Source organism: Pseudorasbora parva, chromosome 6, assembly GCF_024679245.1.
Source record: "Pseudorasbora parva isolate DD20220531a chromosome 6, ASM2467924v1, whole genome shotgun sequence".
Classification (NCBI taxonomy): Eukaryota; Metazoa; Chordata; class Actinopteri; order Cypriniformes; family Gobionidae; genus Pseudorasbora; species Pseudorasbora parva.
This window is the reverse complement of record NC_090177.1, coordinates 16,765,021-16,782,176: the sequence shown is the minus strand read 5'-3', so window position 1 is coordinate 16,782,176 and position 17,156 is coordinate 16,765,021. Positions and strand designations below refer to the sequence as shown.

General features: G+C 34.1%; 4 protein-coding genes across 9 annotated transcripts; all 4 read left to right on the top strand.

Annotated features, from left to right (window-relative positions):
* Positions 1-1,251: 1,251 nt before the first annotated feature.
* plagx (pleiomorphic adenoma gene X) lies at positions 1,252-8,133 on the top strand. Of its 6 annotated transcripts, XM_067445825.1 has the most exons (5): positions 1,252-1,466; positions 2,494-2,570; positions 4,337-4,367; positions 4,835-4,892; positions 4,986-8,133. In XM_067445825.1, the coding sequence occupies exon 5, from the start codon at positions 5,026-5,028 to the stop codon at positions 6,166-6,168; it is 1,143 nt and encodes a 380-aa protein (XP_067301926.1). In that variant the 5' UTR covers positions 1,252-1,466; positions 2,494-2,570; positions 4,337-4,367; positions 4,835-4,892; positions 4,986-5,025; the 3' UTR covers positions 6,169-8,133. The 6 variants fall into 6 exon arrangements, with proteins under 6 accessions (XP_067301926.1, XP_067301930.1, XP_067301932.1 ...); XM_067445829.1 differs by lacking the exon at positions 2,494-2,570; XM_067445831.1 differs by lacking the exon at positions 4,337-4,367.
* Positions 8,134-8,707: 574 nt separating this feature from the next.
* LOC137079255 (trafficking protein particle complex subunit 6b-like) lies at positions 8,708-9,981 on the top strand. Its single transcript, XM_067447216.1, has 4 exons — positions 8,708-9,004; positions 9,153-9,220; positions 9,443-9,560; positions 9,699-9,981. The coding sequence occupies exons 1-4, from the start codon at positions 8,927-8,929 to the stop codon at positions 9,819-9,821; spliced, it is 387 nt and encodes a 128-aa protein (XP_067303317.1). The 5' UTR covers positions 8,708-8,926; the 3' UTR covers positions 9,822-9,981.
* A 1,729-nt stretch (positions 9,982-11,710) lies between these two features.
* On the top strand, positions 11,711-12,986 carry LOC137079254 (trafficking protein particle complex subunit 6b-like). Its single transcript, XM_067447215.1, has 4 exons — positions 11,711-12,007; positions 12,156-12,223; positions 12,446-12,563; positions 12,702-12,986. The coding sequence occupies exons 1-4, from the start codon at positions 11,930-11,932 to the stop codon at positions 12,822-12,824; spliced, it is 387 nt and encodes a 128-aa protein (XP_067303316.1). The 5' UTR covers positions 11,711-11,929; the 3' UTR covers positions 12,825-12,986.
* Positions 12,987-14,722: 1,736 nt separating this feature from the next.
* Positions 14,723-16,715, top strand: trappc6b (trafficking protein particle complex subunit 6B). The gene is made up of 6 exons (XM_067447214.1): positions 14,723-15,010; positions 15,159-15,226; positions 15,449-15,566; positions 15,705-15,788; positions 16,099-16,192; positions 16,399-16,715. Exons 1-6 carry the CDS (start codon positions 14,933-14,935, stop codon positions 16,428-16,430), a joined length of 474 nt encoding a protein of 157 aa, XP_067303315.1. The 5' UTR covers positions 14,723-14,932; the 3' UTR covers positions 16,431-16,715.
* The last annotated feature ends 441 nt before the right edge of the window (positions 16,716-17,156 follow it).

Sequence of the window (17,156 nt, the reverse complement as noted above, 5' to 3'; positions counted from 1 at the left end):
TATTGCACAATATTTAGCATGATTCAGTCTTTGTTTGATGATCTCTTTTGTTTTTGTGTTTATAAAATCAGGAGTTCTCTTGGCTGAAAAGATTAACCAGCAAACAAAAGATTACAAACTTCTGTTTTAATATTTGACTTTTAAGGGCTATAAAGTTCTTCTCACAGGTATTGAGATATTTGTAAGTAATTTTATAACAGGGTGAAAACTAGATGAGGTATGCATATATTTGATTTTTAAAGACAACATCACACAGTTACTGTAACCTTGCTTTAATATTCTATTGCATTGGTGCAAGAACTGAACGTTAATAAATATATTGTTTTTGATAGTCTTTTGCACTTGCAAGAGTGAGAGCTTTGTTTTATTTTTGTTAAATTAAAATAAATGCTATTTTATAAAGTTGTAAATGTTATTAATAATATTCTAAATGTGATTATATCTATTTTTTTATTTGTTCGTTTTTATTATCCACATTCAGAATATAAATATATAGTAGACTAATTTTGCCAAAATATAATACTTGGGGATTATTTAATAAATTATTTATATAATAAATTAAATGATATGACTCCATCATAATCCTTATAAATAAATAGTCACTGAGCTTCTTCAATGAGCAATTACCGACGATAATATTATAACAATTTAAAGCACTTTCAGTCAAATAATGTGACTTGTTCTGACAGCTCTACTGTGACGTTTAGTTTCTTATGAGACTTTCCTGGATGCAGTTGTTGCACTTTGTGAAATGGAAACAATTTTGGAAAAGTATTACTCATCACATATATTCAAAATAAACACGAAATTGTGTTAAACGTTACCTCAAAACAATTCATTAGGAGTTTAAAATGGAGGAAAAGTTTGTGCACTTTGGCATATTCGTTCACGCTTGTAAAGGTTTCACTGGCGACACCCGGACTTTGAATGATTATATAGGACTATTAATTGTGTCTTGTCAAATACATTATTATTAATTATAAAATTGGTAAAGTTATAAATACCTCTTCAGAAACTTTAACTGTTCTCTATCTGGTAAGTTGAACTAATTAGGCTAGCCTTCTTGTTTTTGAAAATTGCTATATTCGACAAAATTTAGATTTGTTTTTTAGTTTATTTATAGAACTCTTCGTGAATGCCATGCGAGAGTTTGGGATATTTTAAATGGTGAAAAATAAGAGTGAAATGAAATCCAACCCTGAAAGTTGGTCAAAGTGGTCTGACGTCACGTTCCCACAATGCACGCGCCCATCAGCTCGAGCGCTGCTGTGTTTAGAGGGAAAGAAACAGCAGGCCCGAAAAATACACACATTATTCAACAAAAAAATATATTATCCACTGCGAAAAGTTCTTGAGAAAAACATCGAGATATGGCTGAGAAACGATTTTTTTTATTTTCACCAATGTAAGGTGTAGGATGGAGAATGCATGTGAAATGCAACTTTTGCGGGGATCAAAAGTTTCTGGTGAGCACAAGATGTTTTTATGCAAATTATATTGTGTACATTTGGGACCGCGTGTACTGTTTACACTGATCTTCAAATGTTTGAAACACGCATGGAGTTTCGTTGCTAGTATTTTTAGACTTTTGAAAATATATGTGTGTGCCATTTACCCACATAAGAGTGTTGCGTGCATGAGCAAACACATTAGCTAAGCGACACTAGTGTTTAATGTATTTATTAAATAATAATAATAATAATAATGAACATGGAGCAAAGCATGAAGGGATTGTTTGATTTGTGTTGGTTTATCGCGGATCCTTTCGATTTTACCATTTAATCATAATGTTCCGCGGTTCTTTGGAGATTTTGCTGAGCGAAACGTGCCACGGGTTTCTGACCCCGAAACGTGCCAGCAAGTAAATAGGCTTTACTAAAAGATGCTAGTTGAAACAAAATGGGTGTTTAAAACCTGTAAAGTTATTATAACACAAGACACAAATGTATATCTATCTATATGAAGTTTAATGTTATTTTCTTTTAATCACATATATCACAAATATTTCCTTTGTAAATATGTCATATTTGCATGAATATGTGCGTTGCAATGTGGGAAATGCTGTTACTATTACATTAGCATAGCTATATTTATTGTGAGCCGTTTGTGATTTTGGTAAAACTTTACAATAAAGTCTAATTTGTTAACATTAGTTAATATATACTAATATAAACTAACGTTTAGCATTGTATTTGTATAGCATTAATTTATTATTTGTTCATTTTAGTTTGTGTTAGTTGACAGTGCATTAACTGTAATTCGATACAACTTTTGATCTTAATGTAGTGGTATTAAGATGTTGAACTATTCATAGTTTGTTAACCAGTATTGTTAAGTGTTTCTGTAGCACAATTGAGCTCTGAAGCACAATTGTATTTATAAACCTACATTTTTGTAACATTAAAACTTTAATCTTAATTTTGAAATAAATTATTTATGAGCACATTTAAAATACTTGAAATGATTGCTTGAATGATTTCATTCTCTGAAAAGGGAGGGAGTAATAGTGGACATGCATTTTCCGGAGGTCTGTCAAGATAATGAATGTGCTTTTGTGAGACTTGAAACAGGTAAACAAACCCTTTATAAATGTCACTAACCAATCATCAACGTCCCTTCAGGGTGTTTTTAGTTTCTTGTGTTGAAATCTGTTTCCATTCAGAAGCAGGTTGGTTCAAAGACTGCACTGCCATCGAGCACTTAAAGTTTTTTTAGTTGTAATATAAAGTTTTATAAATAAATACAAAGTTATTTTATTAATCAATTACAAATCCTTTGTCTGTAAATCATTTTTTTAACAGTGTTATTAAACTAAAATTTTTTTTTACAAAAAAACATAAACAACTAAACTATCTTCAAGATTTGATTAATTTTATAAAGGACTTTTAACAAATGACAGAGAAATTCAAATCAGAAGTTCTCAAGTGGACCTTTTCATTTTTCAGAAATATTATGCGTGTTCTCTAATTTTGTTGAAAGGAGATGATTGAAAATGATGCGTTACATGTATTTGCTTCAGGAATTTTATAACAAAACATTATAAACATATAATAACCATATATAAATGTTTTACAATCATATTGCATAAACCTTTTTTTTTGTATAGACTTAAAATATTTTTTTTGTTTATATAATCCAACAACATTGTGGACATACTTTTTAAATATTAATTCATTCATTAATTTGATGTACAGTACAGGCCAAAAAGTTTGGACACACTATTTGTAATGTTTTTGAAAGAAGTTTTTTCTGCTCATCAAGCCTGCATTTATTTGATCAAAAATACAGTTTTTTTTTTTTGTAATATTGAGATATATTATTACAATTTAAAATATTTGGTTTTCAATTTATTATACTTTAAATTATAATTTATTTCTGTAATGCAAAGCTGAATTTTCAGGATCGTTCCTCCAGTCTTCAGTGTCACATGATCCTTCAGAAATCATTCTAATATTCTGAGTGCTGGAAACAGTTCTGATTTGATGAATAAAAGGTTCAAAAGAACTGCATTTATTCAAAATAAAAACATTTTCAAATAATATAAATCTCCTTTACTATTAATTTTTATCAATTTAACACATCCTTGCTGAATAAAATTATTTCAAAATGTATTTCAAAAAAAAGAAGGAAAAAAAATGACTGACCCCAAATGACTGACCAGTAGTGTATATTGTTTTTACAAAAGATTTCTATTTTTAAAACATTTTCTTCTTTTTTTATTTATTTTTATTGTTTTACTTTTTATTCATCAAAGTATTATTAAAAAAGTATCACAGATTATGAAAAAATATTAAGCAGCAGAACTGTTTACAACTTTGAAAATGAATCCTCATATTAGAATGATTTCTGAAGGATCATGTGACACTGAAGACTGGGGGAATGATACTGAAAATTCAGCTTTGCATCACAGAAATAAATGATCATTTAAAGTATAATAAATTGAAAACCAATTATTTTAAATTGTAATAATATATCACGATATTAAAAAATGTTCTGTATTTTTGATCAAATAAATGCTTAATGAGCAGAAGAAACTACTTTCAAAAACATTACAAATAGTAATGTGTCCAAACTTTTGGCCTGTAATGTATTTATTTATTTATTTTAATTAATACAATTTATGTGTACAATTTTATTTTGTTTTCAAAATCGTTTGTTTTCAATTACAACAAGCAAGTTAAAAGGATAGTTTACCCAAAAATAAAAATTTACTCATCGTTCTTCTGTGGAACACAAAAGTTATTTTAAAGGATGTTTGTAATCATACCTTTTTGGTTACCATTAACTTGCATTGTGTGGACAAAAAAAAATTATGTTCTTATTTTATGTTCCACAGAAGAAATTCATACAGGTTTGGAACTACAAGGGTGAGTAAATAATGATAAAATCTTTTTTTTTGACAAACTATCCCTTTAATGAAGTACATGAATCCATTGTGGCTTTATTTATTTTAGATGGACATATGCATTATAAATTGGATTAGATCTTTATTGTCCTTGTACAACACAACAAAATGATTGACTGGCCAACGTATACAGTTAAAGAATAATTAAGTGCATATTACAAACAAAGGCCATACTGCATGAAAAATAATTAAAATGGTCGTCATGTTATTTGCCCACACAAAAATTAAAGTGCCTATATGTCAGTGCTCTTGAATGTTTCTTGCATGTCAAGATGTGTTGTAGTTGGAGGGTGTTTTCAGAGATCAGTACGGTGATAGCTTAAGGATAAAAACTGTTAATGAATCTTGTGGTGTGTGTTTTGCTAGATCTGTAGCGTATAGAACATTATGGTGAAAAGATAAAATAAAAATCTTTGTGTTTGTGTGCAGAAGTTTGAACATGCAAAAAAATCACCAAGAAAAATCACCTGTTGGAGCTTCTTCTCAGGTATTTTTGTTAAATGCTTTTATCTTTCAAACAATGTATGATTTTACTCTATTTCTATACTTGTGGTCACTGATTTTCTTTGGGTTTCCCCAGAGTAACATATGCCCTGAAAACTACACATATAAATGAGAAAATGTTCCATGGCAAGGACCAGCTAAACGGCCACCTGCAGAACCATGACCCCAACAAGCAGGAACTTCGGTGTGAGGAATGCGGAAAGTGTTACAACACTCGCCTGGGTCTTAGACGCCACGTGGCCACACATGTCACCTCTACCGACGGTGACCTCACCTGTAAGGTCTGTCGTCAGGTTTTCGAGAGCATGCCGGCCTTACTAGAGCACCTGAGTACGCACACAGGTCGGCCACCCCCGGGGACTGTGGTTCGGGAAAGGAAGCATCAGTGCGAGCGGTGCGGCCGGCGCTTCTTCACTCGCAAAGATGTGAGGCGCCATGCAGTGGTGCACACTGGCCGGCGGGACTTTCTATGCCCGCGTTGCGCCCAGCGATTCGGCCGCCGCGACCACCTCACCCGACACCTGAAGAAAAGCCACGCGCAAGATTTGGAGACCCTGCCACCAATGCCCATTAAGGAGGAGCCTAGTCCCGCCATGTGCTCCGTCGGATCACCGAAAGATACTACAGAGGCGTTTTCCCTGGCCGTGTTCAATCCACAAGGTTTTCCTAGCGCATCTACCTCAGGGGTCAATCATCATCATCATCATCACACGATGGTGTCTGGCCCCCCGTCCAGCCCCATGAGTGTGGGCTGCTACCTCGAGCCAAACAAGCCTCCGCCGCAGCAGTACCAGCAGGCTCCCAGATATCAGCCGAGTTCCACTACCTCATATCTGAAAGCAGAAATGGAGAACTTCTTGACCGAACTCCAGTGCGGGCCTATGCCGCCACAGGCTGCTGTGGCGACTGCCGTCTCCCGACCGTGCGACCTCCTTCCCGACGGTCTGGGAGGTCAGAGTGCCCATTTCACCCTCAGGAACACGGCATTCACCGCCGAGCCACCTACCACCACCTCTGCCAACATGGACCTTTCGCACCTGCTGGGCTTCCTGCCGTTCGGCCTGCCTCCCTACAGCACTCCCCTGGGATACTCCACCACCACCGCCACATCGTCCCAAAGCCCTACCTCTCAGCTGTCTGGGCCACTTACCTCATTTCAGCCACAGTCACTGCATGAGCCCCAGGCTTCAGGGCACTTAAACCAGCTCTCTGGTTTCTCACCAACTCTACCTCGTTTCCATCAGGCCTTCCAGCAATGATGTTGCCCGTGTCCACTATAACCTGCCAGTCACATGCAACAGTTCTGTTGCCTCATTGCCAAGTAGCTTAAAGGTAATGAACTGGAGATATTAGGTGGGTGCGAGGTCTTCAAATGGATCCTGTAGAAATAGATGAGATGATCACTAGGATAGATGGAGTTTTGCTTCTAGAATAGTTTTAACTTTGTGGTTTTTCCTAGAGGGTCTTCTGAGTAACATTTTGTAGTGTTAAATGAACTCATAAAATTCATGAAACTTTAAAAAAAAAAAACTGAAAAGTAAGCAAAAGAAATACCTCAATATTTTTTTCAAGAAGGAAAATAATGCTATTACAGTGTTCTCCGTTGTAAAATGAAGCACTTTTTTTTTTTTTTATCAACTGCACTTCTATGACTAAAGGTGCGGTCACATTTTTCGTTGCTCTGCGAATTTTCAGCAACAAAATACTCTCATTTCAATAGGCATCCATGTGGGGATTTCATACAAGGGCGAAAGCTTTTTCCATGCAAATTTCAGTTGGTCTCACAAATTTGCCGCATTGACCAACAGAAAGGTGCTTGGTGTGACACTGACTTCCTGTGTAAGTGGCACTATTGACAAATGAAATAGTTTTGCCTGTGAAATTTCACCGAAATTCACTAATGTGATTGCACCATAAGAGTCAAGTTGAAATGTGGTCGTAGATGTACCTCTCAGCTCACGGTCACACAACAAAAAACAAAAAACCTACCTCTCTAAGCTGAACTCTTGTCATGAAAAGGATTCAACCATTTGACAAGAAATGAAGCAATTTCTCGCGCCAATTGCGTGAAGAACGTTATCTCATTTGTTGGTGTTTTTTTAGTTTTTTTTTAGAAAGCTCAGTGGTTTTAGTTATATAAATTTTAGGGTCAGGTGATTAATTAGCATTTAATTAATTAGCTTGTGTTGATTTTAGACTTAAAGTAAATGTTTTTAGGTGCTATTGTGTTCACATCCTTATTGCTTATGAAAGGAATCACACTTATTTGTGGAGACCCGTCTCCTGTAAATCCCCATCTCTCTGTTCATTCCTGAGTATTTTGTGAAATGCAAAAAAAAAAAAAAAAAAAAAGTATTGTTTATGGGAATTGAAAATCATAATAAGTGAACATTTGTTTAAAATTAAGTAGCCCATTCTGACAAATTCCCAACATGGGAACTAAGTAAAATATAAAACTAAAATATATATAAAATTGTTTAGTAATAAACAAGAATTGATCATGTATATGCCCTGTATATCGCTGTAAAAAGTATCTTGGGCAAATAATTGGTTGTACTTGTTTTACAAAAATTATTCTCACGCTACAATTTTTTCCCAAACGTTTTGCCTGGATTCAGGAATTTCAGACTAAATAAGCTTAGCACATACCCGGTTATTGCTGAAGCACTTCATGTATCTCTCCATGCAAAACCAGGAGCACTGTCAGAAAAAAAAGTGTTTTGTTGAAATTTGAGTGGCATTTTAGCACTGCTTCACTGTCTATTCTTCTGGCTCAGTGTTACATGCACCAGTGACCTATAAGGTAACTGTTGGCATATGTTGTTTTCAACTCCATTTTGTTTATGCCAACTGAAGGGGTTAGTTAATTTCTTGATATCCTTCTGTTCCTTTGCAATTTGTTTAGAAATCACCATTGGCTTAACTGAAATGGAACTGACCTCAACTCAACTGTGATGTTTAGACTCAGACTGATCTACCTCAGTGAGATGCACACTGTGCACAGCTGTACTGTACCTTTAGTGAGAAATGTAAAGTTTCATTGGCTGTTTAGCCGGAGTAAACAGGTGTTTTACATCTTTAAAATTCCAAGCATTGGCATTTTTGTGTTTCAAGGACTGTTTATTTTCATAAACATTCTGAAAGCAAAAGTGAATGAGTGAGAGATGAAGGTGCGTGCAGAAACAATGTTAAGGATGTATTAAGAAATAAAGCATCTTGTAGAACTTGGGTGTCTGGTGTACTTTGTTCATTATTTACTGTTGGTAAAACACAATTACTCATTTTTAGCAAGACCACTGAAATTATAGTATTTATGATATTATAAATTAATGTATATTTAGGTTATTACAATAACTTTTAATTAGAAATGTAAATAATATGATTTTTGTATGACAATCCTCAACATGCAATAGGCAACTTCATGGATTTAAATAAAAATAAATGACAATGATTGTAAATAAGTAAATATAGTTTAATACCGTTATTACGTTTTTATAACTAAACCACTATTATAAAATACAGCACAATAACTAGCAACTAACTTAAAGTTGCACTACAGTGCAATTAAAGAAGTGGGTGCTATAGATTCATGTGTTCAATACTCAAATATTCAATAGTATTGATAGTTGTGAACATAGCTATGGTTGTGAACCCTCAATTTAGCAAAAACAAACAAGGTGTTGATTGTAAAAGTCAGTCGCTTGTACTTTTTCGTGACTGAACCATTTTATTCTTAATTTCTGCTTCGATATGTAAATAAAACCAAATTACACGAGAGAAAAACATTCGCATTCAGGCAAATACAAGGGCAGCTAATTCTCAGGCAAACAGGAAGTGGAACAGCTGTGAAGAAGGACCCTATTACAGTCGACTACACTGACAAAATATTTGAATTTAATTAATATATTCGCACTATGAATAGCGTCTGTATACTAAACTAGCAACTGAGTTAAACCTGTAGTCAGTTTGGGTCGTGTGGCCGTTGTTTGTCGCTTGTCAGTTTCACTCTGGCTTGAGATGGCAGACGAGGCTCTCTTTCAGTTCTTGCACAGTGAAATTATCCAGTATGTCAACAGTGCAGAAACTGGGGAATCGGTAAGAGCTAAAGATATACGGAAAACACCCACAGAACTGTAGTAGAATAGTTTAATTGAACTGTGTATAAGCCCAGAACAATAATAAAGCAAATATTGTTGAATGTTGCATGTTGAATTGATGTGTGTAACGTTACGTCTGTGCACAGGAGAATGGACGATGTGTTTCCAAACTTGAGAACATGGGGTTTCGTGTGGGACAAGGACTTATTGAGAGGTATATCAGATATGCACATCCTATTCATAATTCAAGAAACAAGGATACATCTTGTGCATTCACGGGAATAGCCAGAATTTAACTCACAACAACTAAATTTTCAATATTCAAATAAATATTATTTTTAATCAGTTTGCTGAAATGTAATAGGCCATTTAATAGAAAAATATCAATTTTCTTCTTGAGAAGATGCGTCTCAACAGCAAAAATGTCTGTTTACAGGTTTACTAAAGACACACCACGTTTCAAAGATGAGCTTGATGTCATGAAGTTTATCTGCAAAGATTTTTGGACGTGTGTTTTTAAAAAGCAGATTGACAACCTGAGAACAAACCACCAGGTGTGTACAAGATAGTGGAAGCCCATATATATATATACACACACACACACACACACACACACACACACACACAACTTTTATGTCTTTATTGAATAACATGACATATGAAAATCAATTAAGTTTGCAAATTGTTTGTAGGGTATTTATGTGCTACAAGATAACAAATTCCGTCTGCTGACCCAACTGTCTGCTGGCAAACAGCATCTGGAACATGCGCCAAAGGTATACACACAAACATTCTCAATAAACTTGACAAGATAACCTGACTTGAGCTATCAAGTTTCTATCTGAAACTGAAACTCCAGAATCAATGGAGTCAACATTTCATATCTATCTATCTATCTATCTATCTATCTATCTATCTATCTATCTATCTATCTATCTATCTATCTATCTATCTATCTATCCATCCATCCATCCATCCATCCATCCATCCATCCATCCATCTATCTTTACTGTGTTTGTTAAAGCTCAGTGGTTTTAGTTATATAAATTTTAGGGTCAGGTGATTAATTAGCATTTAATTAATTAGCTTGTGTTGATTTTAGACTTAAAGTAAATGTTTTTAGGTGCTATTGTGTTCACATCCTTATTGCTTATGAAAGGAATCACACTTATTTGTGGAGACCCGTCTCCTGTAAATCCCCATCTCTCTGTTCATTCCTGAGTATTTTGTGAAATGCAAAAAAAAAAAAAAAAAAAAAGTATTGTTTATGGGAATTGAAAATCATAATAAGTGAACATTTGTTTAAAATTAAGTAGCCCATTCTGACAAATTCCCAACATGGGAACTAAGTAAAATATAAAACTAAAATATATATAAAATTGTTTAGTAATAAACAAGAATTGATCATGTATATGCCCTGTATATCGCTGTAAAAAGTATCTTGGGCAAATAATTGGTTGTACTTGTTTTACAAAAATTATTCTCACGCTACAATTTTTTCCCAAACGTTTTGCCTGGATTCAGGAATTTCAGACTAAATAAGCTTAGCACATACCCGGTTATTGCTGAAGCACTTCATGTATCTCTCCATGCAAAACCAGGAGCACTGTCAGAAAAAAAAGTGTTTTGTTGAAATTTGAGTGGCATTTTAGCACTGCTTCACTGTCTATTCTTCTGGCTCAGTGTTACATGCACCAGTGACCTATAAGGTAACTGTTGGCATATGTTGTTTTCAACTCCATTTTGTTTATGCCAACTGAAGGGGTTAGTTAATTTCTTGATATCCTTCTGTTCCTTTGCAATTTGTTTAGAAATCACCATTGGCTTAACTGAAATGGAACTGACCTCAACTCAACTGTGATGTTTAGACTCAGACTGATCTACCTCAGTGAGATGCACACTGTGCACAGCTGTACTGTACCTTTAGTGAGAAATGTAAAGTTTCATTGGCTGTTTAGCCGGAGTAAACAGGTGTTTTACATCTTTAAAATTCCAAGCATTGGCATTTTTGTGTTTCAAGGACTGTTTATTTTCATAAACATTCTGAAAGCAAAAGTGAATGAGTGAGAGATGAAGGTGCGTGCAGAAACAATGTTAAGGATGTATTAAGAAATAAAGCATCTTGTAGAACTTGGGTGTCTGGTGTACTTTGTTCATTATTTACTGTTGGTAAAACACAATTACTCATTTTTAGCAAGACCACTGAAATTATAGTATTTATGATATTATAAATTAATGTATATTTAGGTTATTACAATAACTTTTAATTAGAAATGTAAATAATATGATTTTTGTATGACAATCCTCAACATGCAATAGGCAACTTCATGGATTTAAATAAAAATAAATGACAATGATTGTAAATAAGTAAATATAGTTTAATACCGTTATTACGTTTTTATAACTAAACCACTATTATAAAATACAGCACAATAACTAGCAACTAACTTAAAGTTGCACTACAGTGCAATTAAAGAAGTGGGTGCTATAGATTCATGTGTTCAATACTCAAATATTCAATAGTATTGATAGTTGTGAACATAGCTATGGTTGTGAACCCTCAATTTAGCAAAAACAAACAAGGTGTTGATTGTAAAAGTCAGTCGCTTGTACTTTTTCGTGACTGAACCATTTTATTCTTAATTTCTGCTTCGATATGTAAATAAAACCAAATTACACGAGAGAAAAACATTCGCATTCAGGCAAATACAAGGGCAGCTAATTCTCAGGCAAACAGGAAGTGGAACAGCTGTGAAGAAGGACCCTATTACAGTCGACTACACTGACAAAATATTTGAATTTAATTAATATATTCGCACTATGAATAGCGTCTGTATACTAAACTAGCAACTGAGTTAAACCTGTAGTCAGTTTGGGTCGTGTGGCCGTTGTTTGTCGCTTGTCAGTTTCACTCTGGCTTGAGATGGCAGACGAGGCTCTCTTTCAGTTCTTGCACAGTGAAATTATCCAGTATGTCAACAGTGCAGAAACTGGGGAATCGGTAAGAGCTAAAGATATACGGAAAACACCCACAGAACTGTAGTAGAATAGTTTAATTGAACTGTGTATAAGCCCAGAACAATAATAAAGCAAATATTGTTGAATGTTGCATGTTGAATTGATGTGTGTAACGTTACGTCTGTGCACAGGAGAATGGACGATGTGTTTCCAAACTTGAGAACATGGGGTTTCGTGTGGGACAAGGACTTATTGAGAGGTATATCAGATATGCACATCCTATTCATAATTCAAGAAACAAGGATACATCTTGTGCATTCACGGGAATAGCCAGAATTTAACTCACAACAACTAAATTTTCAATATTCAAATAAATATTATTTTTAATCAGTTTGCTGAAATGTAATAGGCCATTTAATAGAAAAATATCAATTTTCTTCTTGAGAAGATGCGTCTCAACAGCAAAAATGTCTGTTTACAGGTTTACTAAAGACACACCACGTTTCAAAGATGAGCTTGATGTCATGAAGTTTATCTGCAAAGATTTTTGGACGTGTGTTTTTAAAAAGCAGATTGACAACCTGAGAACAAACCACCAGGTGTGTACAAGATAGTGGAAGCCCATATATATATATACACACACACACACACACACACACACACACACACACAACTTTTATGTCTTTATTGAATAACATGACATATGAAAATCAATTAAGTTTGCAAATTGTTTGTAGGGTATTTATGTGCTACAAGATAACAAATTCCGTCTGCTGACCCAACTGTCTGCTGGCAAACAGCATCTGGAACATGCGCCAAAGGTATACACACAAACATTCTCAATAAACTTGACAAGATAACCTGACTTGAGCTATCAAGTTTCTATCTGAAACTGAAACTCCAGAATCAATGGAGTCAACATTTCATATCTATCTATCTATCTATCTATCTATCTATCTATCTATCTATCTATCTATCTATCTATCTATCTATCTATCTATCTATCCATCCATCCATCCATCCATCCATCCATCCATCCATCCATCTATCTTTACTGTGTTTGTTAAAGCTCAGTGGTTTTAGTTATATAAATTTTAGGGTCAGGTGATTAATTAGCATTTAATTAATTAGCTTGTGTTGATTTTAGACTTAAAGTAAATGTTTTTAGGTGCTATTGTGTTCACATCCTTATTGCTTATGAAAGGAATCACACTTATTTGTGGAGACCCGTCTCCTGTAAATCCCCATCTCTCTGTTCATTCCTGAGTATTTTGTGAAATGCAAAAAAAAAAAAAAAAAAAAAGTATTGTTTATGGGAATTGAAAATCATAATAAGTGAACATTTGTTTAAAATTAAGTAGCCCATTCTGACAAATTCCCAACATGGGAACTAAGTAAAATATAAAACTAAAATATATATAAAATTGTTTAGTAATAAACAAGAATTGATCATGTATATGCCCTGTATATCGCTGTAAAAAGTATCTTGGGCAAATAATTGGTTGTACTTGTTTTACAAAAATTATTCTCACGCTACAATTTTTTCCCAAACGTTTTGCCTGGATTCAGGAATTTCAGACTAAATAAGCTTAGCACATACCCGGTTATTGCTGAAGCACTTCATGTATCTCTCCATGCAAAACCAGGAGCACTGTCAGAAAAAAAAGTGTTTTGTTGAAATTTGAGTGGCATTTTAGCACTGCTTCACTGTCTATTCTTCTGGCTCAGTGTTACATGCACCAGTGACCTATAAGGTAACTGTTGGCATATGTTGTTTTCAACTCCATTTTGTTTATGCCAACTGAAGGGGTTAGTTAATTTCTTGATATCCTTCTGTTCCTTTGCAATTTGTTTAGAAATCACCATTGGCTTAACTGAAATGGAACTGACCTCAACTCAACTGTGATGTTTAGACTCAGACTGATCTACCTCAGTGAGATGCACACTGTGCACAGCTGTACTGTACCTTTAGTGAGAAATGTAAAGTTTCATTGGCTGTTTAGCCGGAGTAAACAGGTGTTTTACATCTTTAAAATTCCAAGCATTGGCATTTTTGTGTTTCAAGGACTGTTTATTTTCATAAACATTCTGAAAGCAAAAGTGAATGAGTGAGAGATGAAGGTGCGTGCAGAAACAATGTTAAGGATGTATTAAGAAATAAAGCATCTTGTAGAACTTGGGTGTCTGGTGTACTTTGTTCATTATTTACTGTTGGTAAAACACAATTACTCATTTTTAGCAAGACCACTGAAATTATAGTATTTATGATATTATAAATTAATGTATATTTAGGTTATTACAATAACTTTTAATTAGAAATGTAAATAATATGATTTTTGTATGACAATCCTCAACATGCAATAGGCAACTTCATGGATTTAAATAAAAATAAATGACAATGATTGTAAATAAGTAAATATAGTTTAATACCGTTATTACGTTTTTATAACTAAACCACTATTATAAAATACAGCACAATAACTAGCAACTAACTTAAAGTTGCACTACAGTGCAATTAAAGAAGTGGGTGCTATAGATTCATGTGTTCAATACTCAAATATTCAATAGTATTGATAGTTGTGAACATAGCTATGGTTGTGAACCCTCAATTTAGCAAAAACAAACAAGGTGTTGATTGTAAAAGTCAGTCGCTTGTACTTTTTCGTGACTGAACCATTTTATTCTTAATTTCTGCTTCGATATGTAAATAAAACCAAATTACACGAGAGAAAAACATTCGCATTCAGGCAAATACAAGGGCAGCTAATTCTCAGGCAAACAGGAAGTGGAACAGCTGTGAAGAAGGACCCTATTACAGTCGACTACACTGACAAAATATTTGAATTTAATTAATATATTCGCACTATGAATAGCGTCTGTATACTAAACTAGCAACTGAGTTAAACCTGTAGTCAGTTTGGGTCGTGTGGCCGTTGTTTGTCGCTTGTCAGTTTCACTCTGGCTTGAGATGGCAGACGAGGCTCTCTTTCAGTTCTTGCACAGTGAAATTATCCAGTATGTCAACAGTGCAGAAACTGGGGAATCGGTAAGAGCTAAAGATATACGGAAAACACCCACAGAACTGTAGTAGAATAGTTTAATTGAACTGTGTATAAGCCCAGAACAATAATAAAGCAAATATTGTTGAATGTTGCATGTTGAATTGATGTGTGTAACGTTACGTCTGTGCACAGGAGAATGGACGATGTGTTTCCAAACTTGAGAACATGGGGTTTCGTGTGGGACAAGGACTTATTGAGAGGTATATCAGATATGCACATCCTATTCATAATTCAAGAAACAAGGATACATCTTGTGCATTCACGGGAATAGCCAGAATTTAACTCACAACAACTAAATTTTCAATATTCAAATAAATATTATTTTTAATCAGTTTGCTGAAATGTAATAGGCCATTTAATAGAAAAATATCAATTTTCTTCTTGAGAAGATGCGTCTCAACAGCAAAAATGTCTGTTTACAGGTTTACTAAAGACACACCACGTTTCAAAGATGAGCTTGATGTCATGAAGTTTATCTGCAAAGATTTTTGGACGTGTGTTTTTAAAAAGCAGATTGACAACCTGAGAACAAACCACCAGGTGTGTACAAGATAGTGGAAGCCCATATATATATATACACACACACACACACACACACACACACACACACACAACTTTTATGTCTTTATTGAATAACATGACATATGAAAATCAATTAAGTTTGCAAATTGTTTGTAGGGTATTTATGTGCTACAAGATAACAAATTCCGTCTGCTGACCCAACTGTCTGCTGGCAAACAGCATCTGGAACATGCGCCAAAGGTATACACACAAACATTCTCAATAAACTTGACAAGATAACCTGACTTGAGCTATCAAGTTTCTATCTGAAACTGAAACTCCAGAATCAATGGAGTCAACATTTCATATCTATCTATCTATCTATCTATCTATCTATCTATCTATCTATCTATCTATCTATCTATCTATCTATCTATCTATCTATCTATCTATCTATCTATCCATCCATCCATCCATCCATCCATCCATCCATCCATCCATCCATCCATCCATCCATCCATCCATCCATCTATCTTTACTGTGTTTGTTGGTTCTCTTTTTTTGTGTATAGTTCTTAGCCTTCACCTGTGGACTGGTCCGAGGAGCACTTTCAAACATTGGCGTGAAAAGTATAGTCACAGCAGAAGTGTCAGTCATGCCTGCCTGTAAGGAACAACTTATATGCAAAAATATAATAAATAACTACTAGATTTACTTTACTTTTTCTTTCATAATATTACTCAATCTGTAAGTTTGTGGTTTTTCCACAATGAAGAGTTCCTATTCTTGCCAAATGTAATTCATTTAAAAAAAAATTTAAAACTATTTTTTTCTTACCATCCCTCCTTCTTTGCACCTTGTTTGTTTTCAGGTAAATTCCAGGTGATGATCCAGAAAATTTGATCCACCACAAAGGAGTGTATTGCTCATAACATGTATATCTGTTTTATTGCCTTGTCAGTTTTGTAATGCCTTGTCCGTTTTATTGCTAATGTTACTATGATTATATTTTATTTGCAGTAAAACCTTAACTTGAAAACTACTGGCATTAAATGTATTTGGCATGTATCATAAAGCCTTATTTGTACTGGATTTTGATAGCGTTTTGACAGTCATTATTCTCTGTCCACATTCATTTTGTTTTGATGATTAATTTGCACTGATAACATTAAAGCTGAAATCCTGGAATTAGTTTGTTGTTCATTTTTTGGAAATTAATGAATATTCGGAATTAAGATTAAATGTAGGGATGTGATGTTTTATGAGAAGGTTGCATTGGCTAACCCTGGTTAACTAGTTCATATTAACTAACAATGAACAATCCCAGCATTTATTCATCTTTGTTCTCACTAAAACATTTATAAGGGCAAATGTGTTTTACATCACGTAATGCACTGTGAACTAACACGAACGTTTTTTATTAACAAAAGTTAATAAATGGTGTAATAGTGTTAGTTCATGCTAGTTAAGCCATTACTGTCAACAAATAATACTTTAAAATGTTACCGAAGCTTTTTAATAGCGTCATCACATAAAGATCGCTTTGTAGAACAGTAGATGACTTTGCTACTAATAGACAACTGCTAGTGTATAATTGATAATCTTTATATAAAACAATTATTGAAAAAC

Excerpts from the sequence above, each read along its gene's own strand:
- LOC137079254 (XM_067447215.1), top strand. The coding sequence starts at position 11,930 with ATGGCAGACGAGGCTCTCTTTCAGTTCTTGCACAGTGAAATTATCCAG. Across the intron at positions 12,008-12,155 it reads GTGCAGAAACTGGGGAATCG|GAGAATGGACGATGTGTTTC; the intron begins GTAAGAGCTAAA and ends GTCTGTGCACAG. Across the intron at positions 12,224-12,445 it reads GGACAAGGACTTATTGAGAG|GTTTACTAAAGACACACCAC; the intron begins GTATATCAGATA and ends GTCTGTTTACAG.
- LOC137079255 (XM_067447216.1), top strand. The coding sequence starts at position 8,927 with ATGGCAGACGAGGCTCTCTTTCAGTTCTTGCACAGTGAAATTATCCAG. Across the intron at positions 9,221-9,442 it reads GGACAAGGACTTATTGAGAG|GTTTACTAAAGACACACCAC; the intron begins GTATATCAGATA and ends GTCTGTTTACAG. Across the intron at positions 9,561-9,698 it reads ACCTGAGAACAAACCACCAG|GGTATTTATGTGCTACAAGA; the intron begins GTGTGTACAAGA and ends AATTGTTTGTAG.
- trappc6b (XM_067447214.1), top strand. The coding sequence starts at position 14,933 with ATGGCAGACGAGGCTCTCTTTCAGTTCTTGCACAGTGAAATTATCCAG. Across the intron at positions 15,789-16,098 it reads ATCTGGAACATGCGCCAAAG|TTCTTAGCCTTCACCTGTGG; the intron begins GTATACACACAA and ends TTTTGTGTATAG. Across the intron at positions 16,193-16,398 it reads AGTGTCAGTCATGCCTGCCT|GTAAATTCCAGGTGATGATC; the intron begins GTAAGGAACAAC and ends GTTTGTTTTCAG.
- plagx (XM_067445827.1), top strand. The coding sequence starts at position 5,026 with ATGTTCCATGGCAAGGACCAGCTAAACGGCCACCTGCAGAACCATGAC.